At 31.3% G+C, this 24212-nt stretch overlaps 1 protein-coding gene across 4 annotated transcripts in view; it reads right to left on the bottom strand.

The window, feature by feature from the left end:
- Positions 1-1177: 1177 nt before the first annotated feature.
- Positions 1178-24212, bottom strand: part of ESYT2 (extended synaptotagmin 2) — a 107433-nt gene continuing 84398 nt past the window's right edge. Inside the window, exons 14-24 of one of the 4 annotated variants that reach the window (XM_051962819.1) lie at positions 22009-22110; positions 18727-18789; positions 16282-16356; positions 14273-14359; positions 13282-13431; positions 9701-10089; positions 8075-8173; positions 7068-7199; positions 5376-5481; positions 4488-4537; positions 1178-4389 (exon numbers count right to left, since the gene is read on the bottom strand). In XM_051962819.1, coding sequence (XP_051818779.1) covers positions 4344-4389; positions 4488-4537; positions 5376-5481; positions 7068-7199; positions 8075-8173; positions 9701-10089; positions 13282-13431; positions 14273-14359; positions 16282-16356; positions 18727-18789; positions 22009-22110 — 1299 coding nt within the window. In that variant the 3' untranslated portion in view covers positions 1178-4343. The remainder of the gene's footprint in view (positions 4390-4487; positions 4538-5375; positions 5482-7067; positions 7200-8074; positions 8174-9700; positions 10090-13281; positions 13432-14272; positions 14360-16281; positions 16357-18726; positions 18790-22008; positions 22111-24212) is intronic. The other 3 variants (XM_051962820.1, XM_051962821.1, XM_051962822.1) reach the window with 3 other exon arrangements.

The raw sequence follows: 24212 nt of genomic DNA, 5'->3' as shown, positions 1-24212 counted from the left end.
TTGCACATGTTTAACCTATAACTGATTGCTTACTATCTTGGGGTGGGATGGGGAGGAGAGAAGGGTGCTGAGGGGAAAGCGGGGAGTGGAGAGTGGGGGAGAGGGAGAAAAATTTGAAATACAAGGTTTTGCAAAGGTGAATATTGGAAACTATCTTTGCATGTATTTAGAAAAATCAAAATATTATTTTTTTAAAAAAGTTTTCTTCTTAGAGGCAGCAGGCTAACCATTTATGAAAAAATTTTATAGTTAATTCTAATTTAATGAATCAGTCCTGAAAGTAGAAGAAATTAGAACTCCAATTCATAAAGATCAAACCTGTTATTTAGCAATAACTGGAATGGCTAAAAATAACCAAATTATATTCCTTTTTGATAACCACCCTGATTTAACTAACTCCTCCTATTTTGAAGAAAAGAAGAGGCAAAGACAGACATTTTGGGTATAATTATAATGGTATTTCTAGTATGCTATATATGTATATATACACACACATTTATATATTCTTTGGTCTTCAGTAACAAATATGTAGATAGTCCAGGAGTTAACTGAAAAAGTGACTTGTTAAATGAGAAAAGATAAATTCATTGTGCTTTTTGAGCTAATAACAATGCACAGAGTTAGGTTCACTTATCTGGTCACACCAAAGTAAAGGATTTAACCATCTATTTGTTTTCTCAGCTTCTAAGCAAGATTCAAAAAGATGGTTGTCTAAACTGGATCTTAAGTCTTTCCAGTGGATTGCACTATGTAATGGTTTCCAAACAACTTAAATAAATTGAATTGCTTAACTCTTCAGCCACTGTTCTCATTAAAAAAACTAAATGTCCAATTTTCCATTTTGTTTCCTCCAATCTTTGATTATCATCATTTATTTGAACTTTTGTCTTCAGATTGAGTGGAAGCCAATTACTGTATATTCACTGAAAAGGCTGAGGTCATATTTAAGAGAATTCTTCTCTGTTCCCAATATTTGGTTTAACTCTAGGTAAAAAGGAATTAAATCAAGAAAAAAATAAAGCGGAAGAGTTGAAATTATTTCTTTCATGCCGTTGTGAAAAGACAATTTACAGAAAATTCTCAATGTGATAAACTAACCATCCTTTGGGTCATCTAGATTAATTTTAAAGTTTTATTTTAGGACAAAGATTAGAGAAAATAAAAGTCATTAACCATCCACCATATGAATTGTTTATTGAATAAATACATGCACTGTCATGAAAATTAAGCAAAAAAGGATAACCTATAATAAAAAAGTCCCTCTTCACTGATTTCCAATTTTACAGATTCTTGCAACTCTGAAATAGAAGGAATTATACCAAAAAGAACAACTTTATTTAATCCAAATTACAAGTGTTACATTGCATCACATTTGAAGTACACTTTCACTGATATTTTTTAAAAATTTAATTTTAAAGCCCTTCTCACCAAAGCAAGAGAATTTTTGTAGAAATTTTCATAGCATAAAATATAAATGGTGATATGTACAGCAAAAAAAAAATTACCTTTAATTTTTTGAAACATTGAAGACAACAATACTTTGCACTTTATACGTTAAGGCACAGGATATACAATCCACATGTACAAACTATCCAGAATTGCTGTTTGAAATTCATTTAAGTAGATTTTTTTTTTCCTTTTTGGCTCAAAATAATAACTGTTAAATCCTCATTATTCACTTTACACATGTATTAAAAATCAAAAATCAATAAAAATTGAATTTTTTCCCACTATTGAAAATGTGTTTCTAACAATCTAGTCTTCATGATCAGCCCCATAAGTTAATCTTTCAGTATTTCATAGTAGATCACTTCCCTTTTGTTCCCAATCTTATCACTGTTTTTATGATGCTACAACATCCACCTTAAGCTGTCATCTTTTTCTTTTAAAGAAAGACTAAGGACAGGTACTGGAATTCTCGTACTATACAAATACAGGGTCAATTCTCACAGCAATTAGGAGTCAAACTCCTTGGTGATAGCAACTTCACTAAATTAGTACTTGACTAACAGCAACAGGAATTGTGCCTCACATAATCAGGCTCTGGGACTAGGCTACTAAATTTAGCATTGCCAGACTGCTTTACTATTGTCTTTTGTTTCTCTCTCACTTGATGTTTTTCTCCCCTTCTAGTTGCATTTGCATTGTCCTAAATAAACTAACAAAGCACTTAGTCCCAAAAAGGAAAAACATAATTATACATACACATATATAGATAGATATGCATTTTTTTAGGTAAAGAAGCAAATAACTCTATTTAAAATTCCTTTGTTCCAGAACTTTAATACAGATGACTATAACGTTAAAAGTGTTGCATTTTCCTTCCTTCTTTCAAGCCGTGCTGGAGGCCCAGCAATCTAACTCACTGTAAAAAGATGGTATTCAGTAAATCATGGATAGACAAACTAGATTTTAACAGATTAATATATAGCTCTTTCTCATGCTTTAGGACTGCGAGATATATATTATATATATACACACACATATATATACACACATATATGTATATATACGGAATATATAAACACACTCTTCTGAAATGGTCACCAACACAATACATATCCACATCGGAGCCTGTTAATGATGAGGTCTTCCAGTGAAATGTCATTTAAAGGTAACATGATTATTTCACTTCACTGTGGCACTATCATTTTTATCAGAGTGAAAATAATTAGTGAAGATAATTGACTTCCACTATAAGTAGACCTCAGGAATCAAAGTATTTTTTAATTAACTAAAAGTGACATTAAATTAGAAGGTTCTGGAATCTAATATCCACAACAGGCACTTTGGTATGTTTGGTCATGTGAGCTGTCATAAGTTGTTGAGTTTGATGAAACTTGAGTTCATTATAAAGCTGTTTTTAAAAGTATTTATTACATAATCTTAACATAGTCTGACAAGTAATGAAATCATTTGTGTCACTTGACTAAAAATATTTTACTTTTAAACTAGGTAAATACTTTTGTATATGAAGTGCAGAGCATATTCCTCCACTTATAAGCAGGTCCCTGTGTGTGAAATATGCTTTCAAAGTCTTTAAAAGAGGCTTCTAAATTTTGTGTATAACAATGTTCCTGACCCAAACTAACGAAACTGTGTTATAGTCAATAGCTGCTATTAGTCACAACTCTACAGCTATGTTAAATCCCCTTTGGTCATGCTGGTAACCTCTACATAGCAGCAGAATGCAATGATGTCTCAATTTAATGGTTATTATGTCTGACATATGGTATAAACTCAGGACAAACTGTCATTAAAAGCAAGTTTTTCACTTCACTGAAGTAAGGGTCAAGAAAAAAAAAATCACCTTTGAATTCAACATTTCACAATATACATTCTCAGCTTTTCATTGCTAGGTTTATAATTTTTTTTTAAATAAACTGTTAGAACAATGAAAATTAATGATTTATGAGCATTTACTTTTGAATTCTAATTTCTAACATGGAAAATTGCTTTACTTGTTATCTTTTAAGAAAGATAATGTGTATACATATATAAATGTATGTATATAAATATATATATATATTTTTTTAGATTACATGAATAAGTTACAATAAACAGGCAACTAAAAATAAATTCAAAACATTATACTGCAAATGTCTTCATTTCTATGTAAGAAAGCCGAGATTTGATGATTTAGGGAGGATGACAGTCGTCTTTTCAAATATAACACTTATATTTCATAGTACTAAAAACACTTTGTTTATAAGAGTCATGACTTCTCAATAATAGAACTTAATGTTAATATTTTGTATACTTTAGTAGCCACAACAGGCAAAAAACACACTAATTTCAGTTTTTTTTTCTTTTAAAAAACTAAGTCACTGAGACCATTTTGCTGCAAAGGCCAAATAAAAGGATTATTTGTCATAGAATTTAATATGAACTTGAAGAAAATATATATATATATTCCCTTCATCCATTTTCATCTGACTTCAAACCAGCATGAAGAGATTATAAAAAAATAGTCTATTTACATGGCATAGTATGCCTTGGTGATATACAAAACAAGGCAGTAATAACGCATATATATTCATTTTCTAAAAGACACAAATGACAAATGTTTCCATTTAACACGTCATTCTAACACTCTATTGCACGTTGTAATAATAGGCAAAATATTAGACTAAATTAAAACATGAAATTTAACAATAAAACTGGCTAAATCTGCAAAAAATGTCAATGTGTTAAAATTTATAAAACCTTTGGGGTGTGTAATAACTAAATACATAAAACTATAAAAATAATATTGAAACATCTGTGAAAATGATGCATTCAAAGTGTATAAAGATTGGCTAAGTACAATACTCAAGGAGAAATTCTTCATGTCGAAAGAGGATCTAGTTTATAGCCTGGGGTCTTGTACCATCTTCTGTCAAATCATACCTGAGAAAATGCATAAAGATTTATTGAAATATATTTAGAGTTAATTTTGTTAACTGTAACAAATCAACAAATATGTATTAACACCAAGTCCTACTTACCACTGGGTCCAGCCTTTGGCAAGATCCTCAGAGGCCAAAGATACTAACAACTGAAAGAAAAATGATAAAGGCCAAGTCATTCATCATTATTGGAGAGGGTAGCAAAGAAACATTCCCTATTCAGTTTTCATTTCTGCATTTCTTACACACCTTTCCCTCAATCTATAAATCCTAGAGTTTTCTTCTTTCTGTTAATATTCATTTTTGCTTCACCTGTTTTCCCCCCTAGAAATCATATTCTATTAATTTCTTTCCACAACCAACATTCTTGAATTCAAGTTCCTATGCAAGATGTCCCAAAAGTCTTAGTGCCATTTTAAGCTAGTTAATGCTTAAGATTTTTATGATTGTTGCAGATAATCCAGAAATGACTGCTGCCATTCCTGGCACATTGTCTATAAGCTTATACATGGTGTCCTAAAAGTTTTAGTGCAATTTAAAACTTTTTATCTTTACAAATAAACAACCGATTACCATCAACGAGATGTATAATGTAAAACTTCACTTTTCTATCCATTTCAACCTCTCCTAAATTCATCCTTTATCTCCAAATACTATACAAAAATAAAACTCATCCCTTCTGCTATTTCCTAAAGTTTATAATATCAGTGAGACAACCCAGCCAGTAGCAGGAATATGGAAAAGGAGTATTAAAAATGCATTGCTGAATATCCTCAGTATGCAACATGTACTCCAGTGGTTGCAGAATAGAGCTGTACAATCCAGTCCTTTCTTTCTCAAAAAGAACTGAATATCAGGACTTCTTTGTTATGTCACAGACCATCTTTGAACTGATATTAAAATAACTTTTAAATGATCTTCTTGATGAGTTTAGTTTTCAGAGAGAAGAGACAGTTGAAAATGTTGATTTTTTGCAAAAAAACTTACTTTGCCCAGAAGCCCTTTGTCTTTGGACAAGAAACCACCACTGTTCTTGACAGCTACATCCAACGTTCTCCTTTGCACTTCTGGTAAGGAAACACTGAAATCAAAGCTAACAAGGATGAAGATGTTATTTGCATCCCCTTAATTTTACCATGGGGGAAGGGGGGGGAGGAAATCAATCCCTTAAATCTTGATGTTTCAATTTAAAATGGTTTCCCAAATTTTAGCTTTTTTTTTTTTTTTTTTTAAACCATAAAACTTAACTGTTAGGCATTTTTATTTCATGGTCTATAAATAGAAATTTAGAAGCCTAGTTTCAATTGGCAGACACAAATGAGGGGTTGCTAAGGTATTGTAACTAAGTCAAAAATTCTGTTTATGGGTAGCTTCATGAGTAATATAATGACAACTCACAATTTTAAATGTTAAAGGCAAAGGACTATCATTTTGGAAGAAGTAATAGGCAACGTTAACCCTAAATTCTAGGCTACTTTTAATATTTCTAACTTATTTAAAATTTTTTTTTAAAGTTTTAGTCTTGTGATACCCAAAAGTAATTTTATGCTATAGAAATGAAAAAGACTTCACAAAAGAGGCATTGTCTCCAAAATACACTATGAGGATGAGAATAAACAAAGCCACTGTTTCTTTTAACTTTGGTTTTAAAAAGCCTATTTATAAAAGGAATATAAATCAGATGGCTGTTATAAATGGAAATTAACAAAAGTTGACATCATTTAATTTTTGAAGTAAAATCAAACTACAATTAACTACATTTTAATTGCTACCCTTTCTCCATATGTCTATCCTCAATACCTATTTTTTCATTTAACAGAGGAGTTTAGAATGAGATGCCAAATATATATGTATCTGTGAGAAAGTGTATAAGAATTATTCAATTTTTTCTCCTGGATTACTATGTTTATAAGAGTAATTATATCTATTAGTAATAAAAAATCACAATTAATTGGATTTTTAATAACAGACTTTCTGTTGTGACACTATTTATGGCTTAAAGTAATCATTCAGACCATTTCCCCTCCAAATAATTGCCTATTGTGCTGTTAGTATGTGTTTTAAAAACATAAATAAAAAAAATGTCCAATAAAATTATGACAATCAAAGTCCAACAATAAAGTAAAATATCTATAAAAGGAAAATGTGTAAATAAATATAAAAAAAAATCTCTTAACTATAGATCAGAATCTAGTTTTATATGAGAAGAAAGGGAAAGGGGGAGAGAGAAGGGCAGGAAAGGATGTAAACTATAGGATGTAACTATATATTATTTTAAATGCCATATAACTAATTTCTCTTCATACAAATGAGAAAAATGGTGCCTCAGAGAAATTAAACCACAGTCACACCACTAGCTAGTGATATGGCTGAACAAGAAGCAAGTCTTTAGTTTTTTAGTCTGGTAATGCAGACTATGCATCAAAATAAGAGTTTTCAGTCCTCCTGTACAAAGGTGATAACAATATAACAGGAAAACACTAAGAATGGTCTGGGAAAATATTAGGCATGAGTTTATAACCTTGCTCCAATACTTACTGTGTGACCTTGTATAAATCCTCTGAGGAAATCATCAGTGTCTCCAGCTATAAAAACAGGGATACAACTTCTACAAACTTATAGGAATATTGTGAGAAAGCAAATTCACTTATTAATAGTTGTAAGACAATAAGAATATACCTTTGATCGAAGACTGGATTTAATGTTTTCTTTGATACATGTGTTTTTCTTCTTCCTGATCTTCTCTTGTCTGGAAGTAAATACATTCGGACATATGGATCAGAGCCATCCTCAGAAAAGGCAATGAGATTTCTGTAACATAAAACAAAAATATTTTAGAATTTAAGATCATAAATGCCTCAAAAATAATTTATCTAGATCCTATAAAAAAATAAGTAGCACATTGTCAAGCACAAAATAGCTATGTATACTAATAGATAATTTGTTGGTTCAAACTGATTCATTTAGCAAAAATCTTTGTTAAGTCTTGATTATTTTAAGTCTGAACTTTATTAATTCCTCGAGTTTATCATGTTTATATTACAGAGCCAATATTGTCATTTCTTTAACCGACTTTATAATGCTTATTTACAAAATTAAAATGAGTTCATAATGTTTTCATTATGTCCCTATGCCCCTCTTTTATATCATTAGAAAAAAGTCTTCCACATTTCCTTCTATTACCTTCCAATATTAGTATTTCTTCTTCTATAAGATTTTGCCTAGACAATTTATAATTTTATAGTAATGAATTATCTTGGAAATATAAATAACACTAAATAAACTAGTGGGAGAAGCCTTCTTTCCAACAGCAAAAAAAAATCAGAATATTTGCTCAACTATTTTATCTCATATTTAATAGATTAAATATTTTGTTTATCTCTATACTTATTAAATATTTATCTCATTAAATATCTTTAGTGGGAACAACTATGTTTACATATGCTTTTTGAAGTGAATTTTATATATCTTATGTAGAATATGGAAAATTAATATTAATAGTGATGTTATATTGTTCTACTAAGAAAATTTCTTATGTACTACTTTGAATGATTCTGACATAAGAAAATTAAATTTAGATGAATCTTTTCAAATATAATAATAAATTGTCTAGTATTTAAACTGCCTTAAATGATATGTTATTTAAAAAAACCTTATAAACATGGCCTAGAATAAATAATGCTCACCTACAGGAATGCACAACCACAATAAGTTTGTTTCTTTGTGAACTATGACGTATTGTCAACTGAATCTGTCCTAGGGGAGATTGCCCCAATGTTGTTCCACTATTAAAAAAAAAAAAGAGAGAAATTAATCATTCCTAATCAACATTTCACATAAAATCTAAAATAATAAAGATATATTAACTAATTATTTTCATTCAGTAAAAAAATATCCTGTTGCAATTAAGAAATATAATGTCATAAGAATTATTAAGAAACTATAAACACAATAGGGAAATTTGTACCAAGAAAGTTTTAGGCAAGTTTTGGGGAATAATGTAAATATTAATTGTATATTCACACCTCTCTACTGCTCAAAATGTCAGATTTTTTTTTCCCCCCACTTGGAAGTAAACTTCAAAATAAAACAATCTTGCTGCTTATATAGCATTAAGCAACAAGACATAAATTGGTTACCAATTGGACATTCTGAAATGAGGTCAATTAGGAGGAGAAATTGTCATAGAGGAGGCAGCAAGGAAGAGAAATGACAATGATTAAGACAAACCCCATAATCAGCTTTGAGAAACATAATTAAATCAACTCAGTATAAATCCCAAACAAAGGACTTGTCAGGTTAAGATCACAATTGCCTGAGAAGAAACAGGTACCTAAAAAGAGTTTCCAGAGCCATTACTCTTTTCAATAACCACACTAAGATAATAGGAAAGTATTCCCTGATTCTCCCTTTTTTCTTGTAATTCTGATGTTAAATGGGTTTATTTATAATGTTGTGAAGAGAATTTTCAAAGGTCAATTTTAATTCCTTCCACTGAGAAGCTTATGATACCTTAAACTTATGATAACTGCTGATTTTTCCTGCTTATGTAATGAAAATTAACAACATTCACTTTATCATAGCTTTTAAAACGATGTAAACATTATTAACTGGGGGAAAAAAAAAGAGTTAGACATTTAAGGAAGAAAAAGGACCTCAACAACAAATTTTTTCATACCTGTAAAATACAAATTTGTATTCCAGCTTTTCAGATTTCATAGTAATCTCTGATTAGCTATCATGATACTTTTATTAGCACCTTTGCTAACCCTTACTCCCATTTCTTCTTTCCTATTCCTGAAATCTATTCTATTATTTTAATATATTAATTACTTGATTCTTAGGAAAAGTTAACTTTAATTTCAGCGTTACTCAAAAACTATAGTTCAGTTCATGTCATCTAATGTTTTAACTTGTTCTCTTAAAATCAGCTTCAATTGACATTTCCCTCCCAGAGATGATCGAAGTGAGAAGTGGCTATATCTATTTTGTCATAAACTTCAAAAGTTGCATGATAGTTTTAAAAACTTCATTTCTTTAATCAACTTTATAATGCTTATTTACAAAATTCAAATGAGTTCTCAATGTTTTCATTACATCCTTATGCCCCTGTTTTATATCATTAGAAAAAAATTTTCCATATTTCCTTCTATTACCTTCCAATATTAGTATTTCTTCTTCTATAAGATTTTGCCTAGACAATTTATAACTTTATAGTAATGAATTATCTTGGAAATATAAACAACACTAAATAAACTAATGGGAAAAGCCTTCTTTCCAATGACAAAAAAAAATCAGAATGGAGACTCTACTTTTCAAGCTGTCGAAGTCTTTGCCGTAGTTCCTGTGTGGCAATGGGCAGTGAGATGTCCGATGCTATGCTGGGGGTGGGCTCTTTGATGGAAAGGTGACTCGGGGAAGAGGTAACATTGGAGGTGTGGAGGCTGGAGGAACTTTGGCTGAGATCAGATGGCCACTGAGGACTAGCATTGGGAGGTTGACTTTTTTCATCCACATCAGTCTTTCTTGTATTGTCAGGTACTGGTGAAGCTGAGACCATTTTGCTGGAATCAGAAGCTGTAGGTGCAGTGACATGAGATTTGACAGATGTTTTCCTCCCTTCTTTGGAAACAGAGGGTCTCTTCACTTGGGCTGAATGTTGATGATCTGGAGACCTTTCTTGTTTTTCAAGATATAGCACCTAATTAAGTAGAAAGCAAAATTCCAAGGTGGAAAAATTCCAGTAATTCAACTCAAACTTTTCTGTAAGGCCTATTATATAACAGGCACTGTGCTTAGTACTGGGGATACAAAGACAAAAATACAAGTCATTACCCTCACGGGATTTATACTGTATATACAAGATGCAACATGTACAGAAATAAGTTGAAACAAAGTATATAAAAATTAATCAGAATTATTTCAGGAAGGGGAAATCACTATCAATTAGGTGGATCAAGAAAGGCTACAGGTGGGAAGTGGCACCTAAATCTTGAGAGAATAAAGGCTGCTAAGAAAAAAATGTGTTGCATTCCTGGTATAGTATAATATACAAAAGCTCAGAGGTGGGAGATATTAAGATGGGCTCAGGGAACAAAAGAGCGGGAGAGCAATGCATGAGGAAGAATAATATGAAATAAATCTGGAAAGATACAGAAACCAATGTTTCTGAAGGAATTTAAATGGCAAATAGAAAATTTGTCACCCTGGAGTATTGATAGACAATGAAGATTCTTGAATGGGGAGAGTAGCAGGATCAGAAATGTTCTCTAGGAAGATTATTTGGGGTGGTGTACAGAGAACTGACTAGAGAAGGGGAAGAAGGAAGACGGCTAATTTTAAGTTATTGCAGTTGTCTAAACAAGAAGTGATAAAGGCATCAACAAGGGTGGTGACATACTGTGTATGTGAAGAGATGGGGACAGAGCTGAGAGAGATTATAAGGAAATAATCAGTGATACGTAAACTCACTGGATATGGAGAATGAAGGAAGGAGAATGAAAAATAGTAGGCAGCTATGAAGGCTTAAACTTATAGGATTGTGGTGACCTCAAAGAAAGACAAAAATAAAGAGAAAAGAGCCATATTTGTAACTATTTACAAACTTTTAAAGTTTCATAGAAGACCTTTTAAAAGAAATTACTAGTTTGTATTTTTACTCCTTTTGCAGCAGGAATATTCTCCGCTTAAGTGACTTTTCCAAAGTCACAAATCTATTAAGTGCCTGGGGCCACATCTGAATTGATTCCAAGTTCAGTAATTTATCCACTGAACTATTTAGCTGCCTCTACCATTGGAATTTTACTAAATTTTGTTATACTTTAAAGCACTTTTCTCTTTTCTCTACATACATTTGTTCTAATAACTTTGTCATTCTTAGTCTTTCATAGTTTAATTAAAATGCTCCCTCTTCACTGACCTCTACATTAAGTCTTTGTATTAAAGGAAGAAAAGGATGAAGTACTGTTATAGATAACTAAAACTGTCAAGGGGTTGATGCAATCCCAATGTGAGTACTTTGTGATTTTTGATGTACAAATGCAATCTACTACCAAATATTTCTCTTTTTCCCTCTTTAGTAATTTATCCTGAATCTACTACTCTATGATCTCCATTGCCAGAGTCATGGCTCAATTCTATATCTTTTATTTTCTCTCATCTGGAACCCTTGCAAACTTTTTTCAATATACTATTTACTTTCAAAATCTGCTGATGCATCATTAACTTGGATTATAAAATTATCTTCATTATTTCTATTCCCTCCCTTTAAAATACAAATTTAAAAAATATATTCTTTTTTGGAATCAGAACCTAGTTTCTCATTCTCTTTTTCAAAGTTTTTTTTTTTTCAAGTTGTCCCCAAAGATTCTCCTTTCTCCATGACATCTTTTCTTTTTTCTCTGGAGCAATTTCCTTTCTTTGATTTCATCACTTTCACATGTTTCTGGATGACAATTTGTGCTCAATGTGCTTTTTTTTTCTTTTTTCTTTTTAACAATTAATCATTCAACACTACCTCCATCTGAAATTCTTTTCTAGGTAAGTAGTAGATTTGCTCCTGCTACCTAAAAATGCAACATTTACATGACTTTCTATCCAACACATAACATATAACCAGTCTCCTAGTGTTTGCATCAAGTTAATAAATTTCTTTCAGAAAATCTCTCCAATATTATCCTCCAGAATAAATCTTGACTTTATGGCTCTGATTCAATGAATTTTCAGGTACTGTGCCATCAAAGATCCTTTTTATTTGAAAATTAACCTAATATCCTCTATTTGAATGAAAACTGTTAGTAACTTTTATACATATGAAAAATCTATATTCACACAAAAAATGCATATATATATGTATATGCAGGTAAAATACATCTCAACACATCAACATGTTCAAAATAGAGTTCATTATTATTTCATATCTCTTCCTGGTTACTTGTGAATTCATCATTTTTGAATCTCAACCTCTATCTTGATGTCATCCTAGATTCCTCACAACACATCAGTTGCTAAACCTTGCCATTTCTACCTTTCTCTCTACTCATACAGCTATTACCTTATTTCAAGCTTTTCAGCATTTCTCACTTGAAGAACTCAATGGTCTTCTTACTATAAACTTCTTACAACTCCAATCCATACTCTACGACACAGTTACCAAAGTGTTTTTCTATAGCAAAAGTGTGAACATGTCACTCTCTTGCTCAATAAATTTCAGTTTATTGGCTCTAGGAAAAAAAATATACAAAGTCTAGTTTGGTTTTTAAAGCTTTTTACAACCTGCCTCCAATCGTTTGTTCAGCCAAAGCAGACTACTTTTTCCTCACACAATGCATTCCATATCTCTTCTCACTGCCATCCCCTATGACTGTAATCTCTTCTCTGGAATCTGTCTTCTCTCACTTCTGCCTCAAAGAGTATCTAACTTTCTTCAACCTACAGCTCAAGGATAACCTTTTACAAGATACCTTTTTCCAGTTCCTCCAACTGTTAATGCCCTGTCTTATGCCTTATATTTAATTATCTTAATTTTTTTGTTATAAATTGTGTATATAACACTACACACACACACACACACACACACACCATCATCTCTTTTGATAGAGCATAAGCTTCTTGAGAAGAGGAATTATTTCAATTTTGTCTGTAATGCTAACATCTAGGGCAGTTCCTAAAACATAGGAAATATTTAATAAACATTGATTTGATTTTCAGTTTCCACCTAATGTGTAAATACAAACTATGACAACATATTTATTTAAGTTGTTCAAACAACCTACACAAGTTTTGGAAATATTAATTGGTCTAGTATATTTAGATGGAAACCCCCAAAAATATCCTTACAGCAATTCTTTAAAGTTCCTATTCCATACAACATTGATTTCAAAGATATAAATACCCTAAGGGCAATCTTCATTTTTATAGTGCTGTTTGGCCCGGAATTACTGAGCTGGAACCGTTGATTCATAGTCAAGTCATCACTTGCCAGTAGCTGGCTGAGAGGAATTTTCAGGTTCCCCAAAGAACACTGATGCTGTTCATCCTTGACCTACAGGAAATAAAATAAAAAAGCAAATACATATTCCAGACCTACTGGGTAATGAGGGAAGGGGAAGGGGAAAGGGAAGGAAAACTATAGGTAAATGAAGAAAATGATAAAATTCATTTTATTTAGTTGTAGCCTTCCATAACTGATCAGAATAATATTGAAGGTCTTTATTAAGACATTAAATAAACATCTGTTTTTCAGAAAACTAGTATGTCATTTAAGTACTTTTATGGCTATAAGAGACTCCCCTGCTGAGAGTTGATAGACTATCCAAATCTTTATTAGAGGTCAAAAAAGGAATTCTTTTAAACCCTTTGAAAACATGCAGTACCCAAACATTAGAATTAACATGTGAGCAAAATGGATAAATAATACAATAAATATACATTTGTAGTGGGAAAACTTTTCTTTTTTATAATTCATGAAGTTTATATCTAGATCATTACAATTTGTACAGATAAAACAAGTCCCTGTCTCTTCTACCCAAGTGATCTTCACTGCAACGGCACAGGTCTCTCCTAGGTCTAATTTTATTTACATATCACAACACAGGAGTTCTGACCTCTTCCACTTCTGACATGACCTGGTTCACCAGTTTCTAGGCAATATGGTGGTCCTTCATTCTCAGAGACTTATCACATTGATAAGTCATTTATCATTTATGAATCATTTAATATGGACAACCTATCAACTTAGTACACGACAAATCAGAACTCCTGAACTCAAGTGATCCAACAGTCTTCGAGTCTCCAGCAGGAGGAATTACAAATGTATCACCATATTCAACAATAATTTGTGGTGCCATCATCACAAATCACCATGTAAATTGAATGGGAAATACCTCAACTTCAAGGTCTTGACGTTTGGGATTGTGAATGAAGAAGGTGAAGTTTTCTTCCCACACAGGTTCATTGGTTTTATATCGAATCTGAAAGGAGTAGCCATAGATCAATTATAGAATATTAAAAATGATTTTTCAGTTACTGAACTTGATAAACAAAATTAAATGATACATTTTTAAACTTTCAGAATTATTTCAGGACATCATGGAAATCATTTAAGTGCAAATGCCAGTATCTTTTTCAGAGTTTCTTAACTTCTTTAAGAGATTAAGTATAGATAATTGATGTCAAACAAAATAGTGTCTTTTCACTGATTGCACAGCATTAATACAACACACAGGATATCAACATGAATTACTTAACTGATAAATTCTATGCATTAAAAAAGATCAGTCAACATGATTTAAAAATTGTTACTATGACTTTATTGGTCAGAAACAGGTAACACTAAAATAACCATAATATGCCCTTTAATCATAAATGATAAATATCAGAATTTTTTTCTTAAAAAAAAACAACATAAATATATATGTGTTTTTTAATGCTGAATTGATTCCATTTTTTTTTTCAGCTCAATGCCACTGTACACCTACGAGATTATATATTAATCTGTGATTACTGGGGGGGAAGATGTATAAGGGGAGTACCATGTTTAATACTGTATTAAATAGACACAACATAACATACTATCTTGTCAACTTTAAAACTACCCTCTTACAATATGACAATTTAACTCTAAAGCTAACTACATTAGCATAGAAAACTCTCACATACTACTCAGATGAAATACAAACTCTTCATCCTGGCATTTTAAAAAACCCTTTGTAATCTAACTTTAGTCTATCTTCCAGGGCAGATTCTACAGCTACATTTCTACTCGCCTAAGATATCTCATTGTCTAAGCAGCTTACCTGTTACCTTAAACTACAGCTTTTTCACAGGCTGGCCCCCATATCTGAAATGTACTTTCTTCAGTTGAACTTTGTGGGATCCTAGTGCCCTTCCAAAGTCAGAACTAGAACTACCTTCTATCAGAGGCTTTTCATGATTCCCTCAGTTGCTAACCTCACCTTATTACTTTATATTTATGTTGTATGAATAAATTTTTGTATTAATTAATTTTTAGGTACAAGGAAACACAACAGCATAGTGGATAAAATCCAGCTTCAGTATTAGGAAGATCTAGATTAAAATTCCACTTTAAATACATACTAGCTATGAGATCTTGAGGAGATTTCTTTACCTGGTGCCCCAAGATAACTTTAAAAAAAAATATTTCAATAGTATCTTATTTTTCCAACCACATTTAAAGATAGTTTTCAATATTCGTTTTTTTAAGACTTTGGATTCTAATATTTTTCTCCCTACTTTCCTTACCCTCCTCCCCAAGACAGCAAGCAATCTGATACATGTGCAATCATTTTAACCATATTTCCATATAAGTCATTGTGAAAAAAAATCAGAATTAAAGGGAAAAGTCAGGAGAAAATACTATGCTTCAATCTGCATTTAGTCTCCATAGCTCTCTCTCTGGATGCAAATGGTATTTTCCATGCCAAATCTATTGGAACTGTCTTGAATCACTAGATTACTGAGAAGAGCTGTCTCTCATAGTTGATAATCACATAATCTTGTTGTTAGTGTATTCAATGATCTCGCTCTGCTCACTTCACTCAGCCTCATTTTAGATAAGTCTTTCCAGGTTTTTCTGAAATCAGTCCATGTCAATTCATTGACTTTTAGCTACAGAAAAATCCAGATTTTCCTTGGTAGAAAGAGCTCTTCCCAGTGAGAAACTCTGTACACTGAATAAATAACCAGAGCAGTCCTACCTACCTTCTACTTATCTATGTCCAGGGTGTATCCTTTCTATCAGGATTTCATCATTTTGAGAGACAAAACCATATTATATTTGTTTTTAATATTGCCAGTGCTTATCATATAATGGGCATGAAATAAAGGCTTCCCTAACGGTTGAATGAAAATATGCTAAATGAAAATATCTTACCTTGCTCTCCTGGGCCTTGTGTCCAACTGATATTTGAACTAGAGGATTAGGATTGCTGTTTATTTTCTTCCCGGACTAATAACAACAATAACAATAATGATAAAAAAATTAATTTTAAAATAGGTTAGCCATGGTTGTCATTTTTTATTCTTGTTAAAAATGCTAACCTTTCACTTACAAATTCTTTTTTTTTCTCATTGGTCCTTGTGCATTTCTATTACTTCCTAATGTTTACATTATGGACATCACACAAGAACAAATCAGCCAGAGGACAATTCCTAAACAAAGTTCAAAGCCATAATATCTGTGATGTAAATGAAGAACAAAATGGTTGTTCATTTACAGTTTAGACTGGTTTTTTCCTTTTAAAAAGCAATTTAAAATATAATCTTGCTCATTCTTTAAGATACATTATTGTTTTTAAAGCTAGCATGGCGTTAAGGAGACAAAATGAATAAAGAAGAATGGATGAAAATGGAAAACAAAATATGAAATAAGCACAACCTAGAGAACCAAATGAAATATTTAAATTAGTATAATAATACTAAATATATAAGTATAAATATACTAAAGTAATCAAAATGTTCCTTTGGTATAAATAGAAGAAAAATTTCAAGGTATCACAGACACATTCCTACATTTTACCAAATTATCTAAATACTGAATCATGCTTATCAGCTGTTTAGTAGTCTAACAGGAAGAATAAATGGCATTTTCAAATCACTTTTCATCTTAAAAAAACTTAAATACTAACCAACAGTAACTTCAGAAATAAGAAAACAGAGTGAAAAATTAAACTTTAACAAAAGCAGCTGACAAGAAAATACAAAATACAAAAATGCACAAAAATGAGGTTTATTTAGAACTCAGCCCCACAAGAGACTAACATAGTTAAACATGAATTAAACAACTGTTAGTAAAAATTAATTATAACACATAAGGTCACAAAAAGTTCTTTCTAGTTGCACTATTCTAGAACTAACCTCAGAAAATCTAGCTAATTGCATTAAATATGACACAAAGGTCATCAAAAGTACTTGGTTTAGGGGGAAATTTCAGTTTAATCTACATTGATGTATTTGAGTATAACTGCTTATTAAATACACCATAATCTATAGAAGTAATGCACTTCTAAAAATATAGGCAGCTTACCAGTTAAAACTAACCTGACAATGCAAGAATGAGTTCACTATTATCCAATAGAACGCAGAAGTCTGATATTCAATGTCATTAATTTTTAATCCAATTTGGCTCCAGTTATTACTTCTTTCAGTTCACTAGCAAATCAACAATTAAGCAATTGCTTTTTATGTACTATATGAAGCAGATTTCTGATTATCCACAATACTCAAATTTAAATTGATTTTTGTAGATATATAAATAAATACTTATTGAATGCATAGCTTTGGTGGCAGAATTTTCTTGAGGGGAAGAGAAAGGGAAGAATACAGAATGGGAATAGACTGCTTTTTTTCAGTATCTACATATAAACATTTAGCATCTTCCAAAAATTGACAACAAAAATAGTTTTGTTTTGTTTTTAACCAGTGGAAAACAATAAAGTTGATCAACAACATCAAGAGCAGAGACACTCCTATCAAACAGAATTTCAAAATTTTGCCTTTTCAAGAGTGGAGCTCAGTTTTCAATATACCTCATTGAATGAATATTTAAAGCTTCCCAAGAAAAGCTACCATGAAACATTATCAAAAGACACAACTATAGATTCAAAGATGGATCTTATTAGCTTGTTAACTAAACATGTTGGAAAAAATGATCTTTCAGTGTTCATATAAAGTTGGTTGATAAAATTACTAAATGATATTCTAAATTTGGTAAGGTTTAAATAGAATATTTAGTCATTTTGACAAATTTAAAACAATTAAAACAGGAACATGAACCAGTTGACTTACATCTGATACTCCCTATGGGATAAAAGATATGAAAATATATTTAAAGAGTTCTCATATAAACAGAGGTTGACCTTAGTCTGCTTAGTGTTAGAGAAAAAACTAGGAATGACAGATAAAAGTTGCAAAAAGGCAGACAAAATTCTCTACCATTAAAATTATGCCAAAGTGGCCTGGGTTGTTAGGAGATAGTACTACTTCTTCACAAGGGCCTTTGATGTGGAGGCTAGATGGATTCTTGTAAGAGATAACATTACTTTGAAGATGGAGGATCATTGGTCAGATAGTTGCTAAAACTAGGTAACTTCTAATTAACTAGTAGAATCTGCAATTCTGTACAAATGTTTATATTTTTCTATCAAGTTGATTTAAATGCTCTTGATCACTAACCCTTGAAAGTAAAAAGTATGGTATGTTTAATTATGTCAACTATAAAATAAGAGATTAAATAGTTTGAATGGAAACTAAAAGGTTCATCTTTTTCAACATGTTTGAGTTAACTTTGTAACCTAAATGGAAAACTGTATTAGTTTACCTTTAAAGCTTTCTGAACTGCAGCCTTCTTCAAGCCATCATGGTTATATTCTAATGGATTACTCTTTCAAGTCAGAAGAAAATGAATATACCAAGGGTTAATACAACATGCAATGAGGAGCTCATGTTAGGTTAATGACACAAAAATGGGAACCCAAAATTTAAAAATAAAAATGAGAAGTCCACCACTGAAAAAAACTAAATTAAAAAAGCAAACAATAAAAAAGCCATTTGTTCACATTTTTTGAAGCACAAGAACAATATTTAATCAGCAAATATTCTGAAATGATAACTGTCCTCTCATATGTCTTTTTTTTGTACTCTACTTTTTGTTTTGTATTAAAGAGCAACAACACTACTGCCAACCTATCAATAAGGTTTTAGGCCAGGTTTCATAAGCTATTTTTTGTCCTAGTCCTAGCCCTTGTTTGCACCAACTATGGTAAAGTAAAAAGTTAACTAAACTATGAATCCCAACTGCTCTGAAGGGAAAAAAAGAACAAGTTTCCTCAAAACTAAGAAAAAATATGAAATGATTAAATGGTATCTTGCTTTTTTAAAGGCCTAGAATCACCTCCCAAATTAATCCTATTTGAGACATTTCAAAAACTATAATCAAGAAGGCAATCCAATTTCATTTAAGGAAAAAAGGATTGGCCTGGAGAGAGCTGTCCCAGAGGGTCTCTCAAATTTAATTCTATCCCAAGTAACTATGTGACTTTGAATAAATACATGATATCCAGAATTTGAAAAGCTTTAGTTTTTTTACCTAACAAAAATGAGGAGACTGGACCAGAAGACACCTTATAGCTTGCAAATTCTAATTTTGAGTTTCATTTCCGACTATCTAGAACTTAAATGATCATGATCAAAATGCTTCCTCCTCTTTAAAGGTGGGTTTTGTCACCCATTATTTTCACATTTTTAAAATGATTTAAACTGCTCATTTCTTTTTATTATGTGCAAACTTATCATTTTGTTTGCAATTAATTCCAAACTATCAAACCATAATTTTCATTCTAGTAAATCCATTTATACTAATTGAAGGTAACTAAGCAATCAATCTTCAACAACTATGGCAATCTGAAAGAACTTAGATAATTTGGTCTTTCTTTGACTAACTCCAATTATTGAGACATTAACAACTGAAAAGCCCTATTATGTTTTTCAGCTTGCAAAATTTAGAAACATTTCTCCCAAGCTAGCCTCTATGGAAAATAGTGATCAATATAATCAGATGCAAAGATATTAAGGACTCAGCTTAGCTTACAAAAGTAAAAGTGCAATATGCGTTAGTAATAAATGAAACTTCTGACTAATCTACACAGATCATTCATCTTAAATATGTCAGATATACAGAATTATGAATTTAAAGAATTCATATAGCAGAAAACTATTTCATTTTATATACTGTGATGTATAAGTGTGAAAAATTACAAGGATCACTGACATGTGCTAGTTGGCAGCATCTGCTGCTGCAAAACTTTCATATTAAATTAATATTAAATCTTAGTGGACTGGTCAAAAAGGAATTCAAAATGAACTTCTAAGAGCAATGAGTATAAAGGTAAGTGATTCCCACATAAGAAATTCTTATATCACAGAATGCATTTTGCAGAAGGAAGCTAGTAGTAATAGAGATCTTGGAAATGGAAAAGTTTGTACAATGATCTAAAGCATATTCAAAGTGCAATAGTTATAAATCCACTGATACATTTAAGAATCAAAAACTTCTTGAGGCTCTGATACAATCGTGAACTTTCATTGCTAATAATTGTTAACAATTCCATTTAGGGCAAACTTCCTTTCCAATAAGACACTACTGTAATTCTTCAGTAGAAATTGTGACATGAAACTGACTTTAACAAACTTGCAAAGAAAGCAAAAAATCATATAAATGGTAAGAAATTATTTCTTTAAATTATTCTCACAGGAGAAAATAATTGAGAATAATCTAAGAAAAACACTGGGATATATCCAACATGATATATCCATCTTTTCAACATATTTGATTTTTGCAGTATCCTATATTTTAAGGTTTGTTATTATTGTTTTTAGTTGACATGGCTTTAAATCATGGCTCTTCACTGACTAGTTTGAGAAAATGTCACTTAACTACAATCAGCCCTCAATTTCCTTGTCTACTTGTTTTTCCTAACATAGTTGTTATAAGATTCAAATAAAACAATGCATATGAAAATGCTTTCACATAGTGTAAGGTTTCCCATTCACCTGAATTACCATGAACATGCAGTTCAAGGGTCAAATGAATTTCAAGATTCATTCATTAAATACTCAAAGAGTCTTACAGTTAGAATTTTTTTTTGGAGGGGGGAGTAGAGAATGGGGAGAGAGAAAGGGGAGGGAGAAGGGAGGAGAGGGAGAGGGAGAGAGAATTGAGTAAGTTGTCTGTGGCTTTCCCAGAAAATGAAAGGAAACATATAGCATCAATGGAAAAAAAAAATCAATTGAATGAATCAGATCATCAAAGGATAAGATTATGGGAAAGAGGCAAAGAACCTAGTATTTACATCAGAATCAGAAGTTAGTGAACTCTCAACTACCCATTTTGGGAAATATCAAAACTCCACACATCTCTTCAACTCCATCAGAATATGAACTTGAGAAAAAAGGAGATGAGATGTAAATAACAGTATGTTTTCTTTGTTAGAAACTAAGAATGGGGGGCAGGGAGAGATGTGATCTTTGGTTTTCTATTATTCTCTTACAATTACTATTTTGTGCAAAGTATATGTGATTCCCCCCTTCACTGTTGTCAATAATAATTGAGAGTTGACTACATTAGAAGAATATAGAGCAAAAGGATATAGAGTCATAGCTTAGCTTGATATTTGAAATTAATTATTTTGTTGGTGCAGGGCACTGGACTAAAGGGAAAGGACAGCTGTAAACTCAAAATCATCCTTACATCTTAATTGAAAAGTAATCACAAGGAGAATTTAATTAATAAAACTTAAATTCCTCCAAAGATTTCTTTTGTTATATACCCCCCCAAAAAAAATCAGGCTAGGAATCCACATCTATGACTTCTTAAGAATTCACTCAGCTTGTGCTTCTCATCACAAGATGTAACATACTTACCAATGTTAGATTAAAAAAAAAATTTAAGTAGCACAACAAAATGCATAATAGGAGAAACCATGCAAGGAAATCAAATAAGCATGCTTGGTCATTCCGCCAAAGTTGATTGCTTTAGAAGCACCAGTCCACACTCCAGCAGTCTCCAATTAAAAAGGAAAAAGTATAACACCAGAGAACTCACAAATAGGGCTCTATAGACTGAGGTAGTATTTTCACAAAAGACTAGTCCCGATGCTCTCCTCTCTTTTAAGTAGCCACACCCAAAGTTTCCCTCGTAGATACTCTTAAGAAGGTGAAAAATGGAAGGAGAAAGCAAAGAGTGATGGATTGTGGTAAAATGAATGCACAAGAAGCCCTTCTATTATAAAAATGTATAGAAAAAGAGTCAAAGAATTCCCAACAGCTGGCAGAAAGACCTAGTGAGCAAGCTTATTAAAACGCCAATAATTTAGCAGGTAAATATTTTCCAAAAATTCTTTGCCTCTGTCAGCCATGATATTTCATGCACAAAGTGTCCTTTGTGAACATTCTCCAAATTTCAATCTGACACTGTATAAATTACATTAACATTGAAGCTACTTGGCCCATTCAACTTACTATTATTATTATTACTATTTTTAAATACAGAGTACATTCTAAACATCCAATATGGCCAAATTGGAGTTTTAAATGGAAATAGAATTATAGTGAAATGATAACTCTATGGCAAGATTCTATTATCAGAAAACAATTCACAAAGCCCAATTTTAATAAATCACATAATTTACACATGTTGACTCCAAAAAATATTGAAGCCAACATTCTAGAAGGCATAGATATATAGAGTACATTTTCTTCCTTTTGATATAAGATAAAATATACAAAATATGCAAATACACAAAAAATACATTAATAAAATATTAAAAAGCTCAAGGGAAGATGAAAAAGAGAAAAGGAAACTTAAAAAATACCATTATGAATCAAACTATGATAGCAACTAGAGTGAAGGAGTATTGGAGGCCTTCTTGGGGTAAAGTAAAGCAAAATTGAAGATGTCACACTTATGGTTTTTTTTCCCCTCTGAATCAGAACTCTAGCCCAAGAGAAGATAACTAGTTGAGGCACTTGTATGAGTAACAAGTTGTGGTATGACTCCATTTTAACTTTATATAAGTATGCATATAACTACATTTACACACACACACACACACACACACACACACACACACACACGTTTTCGTTTAAAAAAAAAAAGGAAAATTCTCTAGCTGAATATTCACCAATATTTATAAAAAATTGTCCTCAAAAGCAAACTAGAAGCTTAATAGACAATTATAAGATTTTGCTAAAAGGCATAAAAATACATGATAAACTCTGCTATGTATAAAAATGTATAAAATAAGGTTTCTTTTTTGATCAGATCTGATGAAACTGTATGTTGAAACAAAGTATAAACAGTCATTTAATGGAGTAAATTTATTCCAATTAATATGGTACATCTAAGAAGATCTAATTGCTACATCTGTAAACTAAAAAATCACTAAGTTGCATTGCATGTGTTATTTTTCATTATGTATTTTAGGAGAATACATTTTGTATCTAATGTAACATGGTTTCTTTTCCATGTTTTAAATTTTGAAAATGACAATTTTGCTTTAAAACTTAATATCCATGACAATGTTTACACATAAAACATTTTAATAGAAATTACAGAAAAAATTTTTTTAAGTTTAGAAAATTATAGTTAAAAATGACTATTTTACTTAGGTTTTAAATACTATCAGAAATTTCTAACAGTATATAAAATTAGAAGCATTCTTTCAACCCACAAGTGCCATCATCACCCAGCCTACTCTATACTCTAGAAACTACAAAAAGTAAATATTTTACCTAATTAGATCCAACTTAAGCTAGAATGCAACAAGTATATGGCTTGGATTTGAGACTTAACTTTTAATCATTAATATCATTGCTAGCTCTTTGTTTACCTATCATCAATTTTTCTTTATGTTTAGTTTTCATTGTTTTTTCATGTTTTACTGATGCTTTCCCCCCACTATCACTCCCCAACTCTTCTTCTCTTCCAATAGAATCCTCCTTTAAAATACAAAAGTACAATTTAACAAAACTAACTGATCCACTGCCCCTAACTGAAAACATAAGCCAACTAAGGAACATTACCAGTCTACTGCCTTTTTAATGATAAGAGGGAAAGATGTTTCATTATCAGTCTTCTTGAGACAAGACTGATCATTACATGATCTAAATTAATGCCATACTCCCCACTTGTATGAGTGAAAATCCAGTATTTGTTTTTCTAGGCATACAAGTTTACTCATATTCAAGAAATCAAATCACACACTAATACTATAAAGAAGATCAATAAAGAACTATCAAAATCAAAAT

Source organism: Antechinus flavipes, chromosome 5, assembly GCF_016432865.1.
Source record: "Antechinus flavipes isolate AdamAnt ecotype Samford, QLD, Australia chromosome 5, AdamAnt_v2, whole genome shotgun sequence".
NCBI classification, from domain to species: Eukaryota; Metazoa; Chordata; class Mammalia; order Dasyuromorphia; family Dasyuridae; genus Antechinus; species Antechinus flavipes.
Note: the sequence above shows the minus strand (reverse complement) of the source record. Positions and strands in the feature narration are given on the sequence as shown.